The sequence below is a fragment of the Cucurbita moschata genome, unplaced genomic scaffold, assembly GCF_002738365.1.
Source record: "Cucurbita moschata cultivar Rifu unplaced genomic scaffold, Cmos_1.0 Cmo_Scf00054, whole genome shotgun sequence".
Classification (NCBI taxonomy): domain Eukaryota; kingdom Viridiplantae; phylum Streptophyta; class Magnoliopsida; order Cucurbitales; family Cucurbitaceae; genus Cucurbita; species Cucurbita moschata.
Genome location: NW_019268570.1, coordinates 906,389 through 911,909, shown reverse-complemented (window position 1 = coordinate 911,909; position 5,521 = coordinate 906,389). Strand labels below are relative to the sequence as shown.

Genomic DNA, 5,521 nt, shown 5'->3' with positions numbered 1-5,521 from the left:
TGATTCAAGCTAAATCACTTCATCAAATCTGATAATCCTTCTTTCTACACCATCTACTTCTACATTAACGCTGGAAACTGGATAGAAAGATAGCACAAAAGAACCAAGAACAAGAAGGGTTGGTGGGGTAGGGTAGGATATACCTTTTGATCTAGATACCTTAGATATAGCCATGCTTGCTTGCTGACCTGTACTACCTAATCTCTTCTTGACACATTAGGGTAGGAATAATAGTCAGCTGGGCTCTCGCTGTGAGTGCTACCTTAGCATAGTTTTTTTTGGCACTCAGAGAAGAGTGGAAATAGTCCTAGATAGGAGAGGGCTTCTCAATAAGACTTTTGACTCACTGCTAAAAGCTCCTTCAGGTAGAGAAGCTAGAAGCCTTCTCTGTGTATGAGGGGAGACTGCTCGAGTTCCAAGCCAACAATCCCTATGATATGAACCACGACCAAGGAATTTTCATACCTCAAGGTCCAATTACAAGGACGAGAGCCAAGAAGCTACAACAAACCTTATACAGTTATATTCAAGCTATGGTGAGCTCATCAAAGGAAATTCTAGAAGACGCTGGAGACCTCCCTAATACATTGTGCAAAGTTGAGGTTCAAGAAAGAAATGAATTAAATGCACTTTAAGTTGCATTTAATGAACTCCGCTGAATTTATGAAACTAATCCAAGGATGACTAATAAGCACATTTTATTAATTGCATTATTTAATTATAGTTTAACTATTTGTTTGTCATATTTAAGCTAGTTTTAAATATAGAAGTTAAGGTTATATTGTAACCCACATAGGTTACTATATTCCACCATTAACTAGCCATTTTAATATGGAGGTTATGAGTATTTTTCATTTACTAGCACATTTAATTTGAGAGTTATGTATCACATAGGTTAAGGTTGTAAGGGCTATATAAAGCCTTCTTTTCTTTGATTAGACATCAGATTTTGGAATTAAGAATAGAATTTCTATTTTAGTTTTGTTGAGGGCTAAACTTTCTTTACAAATTCTTGTGTTTAGAACTTGCATGTAGAGTCATTCAAGTGGTATTGATCAAACCTCTTGTGGAGTGATTCGAATCACGAGTTTAGAAATGAGTTTTCTTTACTTTTGATCTTGATCATCAAGGTAATCCGTTCCATACTTTCCCTTGGGTTGATTTCCATATCATTTTGGTATCAGAGCTTCAAGCTCAAGATCGGATATATGTTTCATTGCGCTTATCTCTTTTAATTCTCTTATATTTTTTTTTCTCAGTTTGTGTAGAATGTTCATGTTCTATCACAAAAATATATAACAAAAAAAAAAAAAAAATCTTATGTTCTTTAAAGTGTTAGATATGGATCTTATCAACACTTTGTTCTTCTTTAAGATCTTCTAAATCAATTTTCTTGTTGGTAAATTTATTAGATTTTGCCAATCAGAAGAAGAAGAAAAAAACCATTGAAAGAAAGAAAGCTTATTGATGTTAAATGTCTTTCTTTGTTCCTCTTGATTATTATATGTAACTCTCATATGTTACTACGTCTAAATTAGTCCTTAATCATTTAATTTCTTTAATTCGTTTCCTTGTCGTTATTCGGATTGCTCCTTCAATACCCTTGTTTATGTGTTGAGTGTGATGTCTATTCACTTTGAATTGCACTTAGCTCTATAACATAGCTTGTCTCACATCCCAATTTGTTTTTTAGAGTATGATTTGTGTGTGCTCAATTGTGAGGGTGAGTTTGTAAGGGAGTGACACATTGATTCGAGTGTTGAGTGCTAAACACAAGTGAACTACATTTACGAGTGAATACATGATATGGAAATCAGGAATCACTACAAGGGGAGTAAGATTCGGATTACCTTGTTGATCGAATATCTCAAGGCAAGAACATTGTTTGAGATTCGAATCAGTCCACAAGCAAGATTGATCATGTCTAGCTTGAATGATTCTTGTTGATCAAATATCTCAAGGCAAGAACACTTGCTTGAGATTCAAATCATTCCACAAGCAAGATTGATCATGTCGAGCTTGAATGATTCTACATGCAACCTAAACTACATAGAATTGCAAAGAAATTTAGCCATTGGCTAAAGAAGAGAACAAATGCTTATTTTACTATATTTTCCAAGTCTATTTACAAATACAACATACATGGCTTTATATAGCCTCAAAATGAAACTATTAAAGACATTCCAAGAGTTGTAACATTCATACTTTATGGCCATAATTAGCCATTATGTAAATGTAACCTAAAAAAGTCTTAAAATACAATAACTTTAAATTACTCTAAATTGTAACCCACCCAAAATTTACAACCATCAAACTTCATTCCTCTTCAATGTGGCATGAATTGCAACCTCTTTTGATAATTTTGACAACATTTTCTTCACATCTTCATTGAAGTATATTGTATGATTGATGTCTCTTGGTTCATATCAATACATGTGAGGGAGTGCTTGTGAGGTCCTTTTTTTTCTTTTACCTTTCTTTTGTAGCATGGAAAATCAAGACAACAATACTGACATTAGTGATGCATGATTGAGAGAAGCACAACAACGAACCATGGAAAGACTAATTCGAGGAATAGAAGAGTTGATTGATCGAATAGGAAGATTGGAGATTAAAAATCAAGCTCGACAGAGGATTCCACTACCTACGCCCTCAACCGATACATATGAGGGCGACAATTCTGATCACCACGAGGATAATCCACATGTGGTTGGTCATGGCTTGATGTGAGGGAGAGACCATGGAAGAAGGTGTCATAATTTACAACAACGAGTTCCTTATGATGATAGAATTGATCGTAACGTGGGGAGCATCAAATTAAAGCTTCCCAAGTTTTATGGCAAAACCGATCCAGAGGAGTACCTTTAATGGGAGAAAACGGTGGAGTCGGTGTTCAACTGTCATAATTTTAGTGATGAAAAGAAGGTACTGTTATGCATTGCTCAATTCAAACAATATGCTCAAATTTGGTGGGATAAATTGATGTCAAGTAGGAGAAGAAATCTTGAAGCACCAATTGATTCATGGGTCGAGTTCAAAGAGTCCACGAGGAAGCGTTTTGTTCCACAATATTTTCAACGGGACATGGGGCAAAAGCTTCAAGCATTGAAGCAAGGACGCAAATCTGTGGAGGATTATTACAAGGAGATGGATACATTGATGGATCGACTTGAACTCGATGAGGACATGGAGGCTCTCATAGCGCGGTTTCTTAATGGGTTAACCCCTCTATAATTCTTATTACTTTTCAATATTCAACAATATGGAAAAACACTAAAATGAAAAGGTCGTCTTATTCAAAACCCCTTGCTCTCTCACTTCACACCTTGGAACACACCGTTCTTATAGAGGCGCTTTCACATCTATCTTCTTAACCCGAAATGGAAAATGGCTGGGGAGAGGAAAGGTTCCTTTTTTTAGGGTACCCCTAGGAACAGATCCAGTGGAGACGGGGTGGGGCTTGTAGCTCAGAGGAGTAGAGCACAACTAGGGTGTCGGGGGTTCGAATCCCTCCTCGCCCACAACCGGCCAAAAAGGGAAGGACTTTTCCCTCTGGGGGTAGGAAAATCATGATCGGGATAGTAGACCCAAAGCTATGGAACTTGGGTGTGGTGGGTCTTTTGTCGGAATGAAATGGCCTTATCTTTTTCTTTTTCGTTAATGGGTTAAGGGGGTTCCGTTATAAATCCAATATAGTATACCCTCTTCGAATCAGCATCAAAGATGTAACAGTAGTTTGAGTATTAGAATTCTGAACTTAATTGGCTAGTTGTAAATAGACCCAGACTGTGTAACAAAGGATTATCCCGAACCTACACCAATGTAATAGTAGTTTAAGTATTAGAATTCTGAACTTAATTGGCTAGTTGTAAATAGACCAAGACTGTGTAACAAAGGATTATCTCGAACCTACACCGAGGTATTGCCGGTGATTCTCAAATATAACAGAACAAAATTTGATACGATGAGATAGAATGCAATAGAAACAAAGAGAGAGGGAGAGGGAATGGAATGGCTTACCTACTCTTAACGGTCAGAACCTACGACCAATCGGTTAACAGCCGACCGCTCTACCACTGAGCTACTGAGGAACAAGGGCAAATTAGGTTTCAGAGAATTCCATTCCCGTTCTCAACCCATGACCAATATGAGTCCGAGGTTTCCTTCGTCACTCCCGGAACTTCTTCTTAGTGGCTCCGTTCCATGCCTCATTTCATAGAGAACCTCAAAGTGGTTCTATGTCATTATATTCCATCCATATACCAATTAATTCCATTCATTTAATATCTTTTTGGTGTCATTGAGATAAGAGATGTCGTTTCTAGTCTATCTCTTTCTATATTGAAAGTGCAATATATATATCCACAGAAATTGCAAAGAAGGAGGTTTGTGATGATTTGCAAATCTTTTCTACTAGGTAATCTATTAAGTATCCTTATGCATGAAGATAATCAATTCGGTCGGTTGTGGTTGGACTCTATTATGGATTTCTAACCACATTCTCCATAGGGCACTCTTATCTCTTCCTTCTCCGAGCTCGGGTTATGGAAGAAGGAACCGAGAAGAAAGTATCAGTAACAATAGGTTTGATTATGGGACAGCTCAGTTCATATCGATCTATTATGCGCCTCTGTCTTTCTGCATCTAGCATTGGATAAACCTCATACAATAACTGTCCTAGCTCTACCGTGTCTTTTGTTTCATTTCTTCTGTAACAATCTCACAAATCCTTTTTCGATTATGGATCTACTACCAGAAACTCAATGCGTAATCTTAGCATTCAATTTGTATTCCCTCATAATCTCATCATTATTCAACCATTTCATTTTACCAAGTTCAATGTGTGTCAGGTCAGATTAGTCAAGATTTCTATGTTTCGATGCAACAACAAGATGATCTTTGTAGGAAGTAGTTTTGTTGGTTGGTTAATTAGTCACATTTTCTTCGTTCAATGGGTTGGATTGATATGAGTCTGGCTACATCAAAAGAATTTTATGTAGATCTAATAAGTACCTTGTGTCAGAATTGAGAAATTCTATGGCTCGAATCTTTAGTATTCTCTTATTACTTGTGTCTACTATTTAGGCGGAATACCTTCACCCATTCTGACTAAGAAACTGAAAGAAACAAAGGGGACTAAACAGGAACAAGAGGGATCTACCGAAGAAGATACTTCTCCTTCCCTTTGTTTCGGAAGAAAATGAAGATTCGGACAAAATCGATGAAACGGAAGATGAATGAGACAGATTGACTGGAAAGAAAAAAAGAAAGGAGGAATTCTACTTTAAAAGGACACGTTATCAAACAAAAGAGAAAAAGACCTGTTTATGAAACTTCTTAACCTCTGCTCGGATGTAACTAAAGAAAATGAGAAAATGAGAAAATGCTGTTAGATTTAGATACAGACGAAAAAAAATATCTTCTGGTTTGAAACCCCTCTTGTGACTATTTTCATACTTTCTGCGATAAACAAATTCAGAATACCCCTAGCATTGGTAATTCCATCCATTCCCCATAAAAA

The 5,521-nt window shown here is 36.7% G+C and overlaps 1 protein-coding gene across 1 annotated transcript; it reads left to right on the top strand.

Moving 5' to 3' along the window:
* Positions 1-4,323: 4,323 nt before the first annotated feature.
* LOC111436405 (putative protein TIC 214 N-terminal part) lies at positions 4,324-5,241 on the top strand. Its single transcript, XM_023074177.1, is given in 9 exon segments — positions 4,324-4,462; positions 4,464-4,602; positions 4,605-4,636; positions 4,639-4,719; positions 4,722-4,787; positions 4,913-4,955; positions 4,994-5,053; positions 5,086-5,192; positions 5,194-5,241. Coding segments are annotated over 9 exon segments (597 nt in total). The 5' UTR covers positions 4,324-4,441.
* The last annotated feature ends 280 nt before the right edge of the window (positions 5,242-5,521 follow it).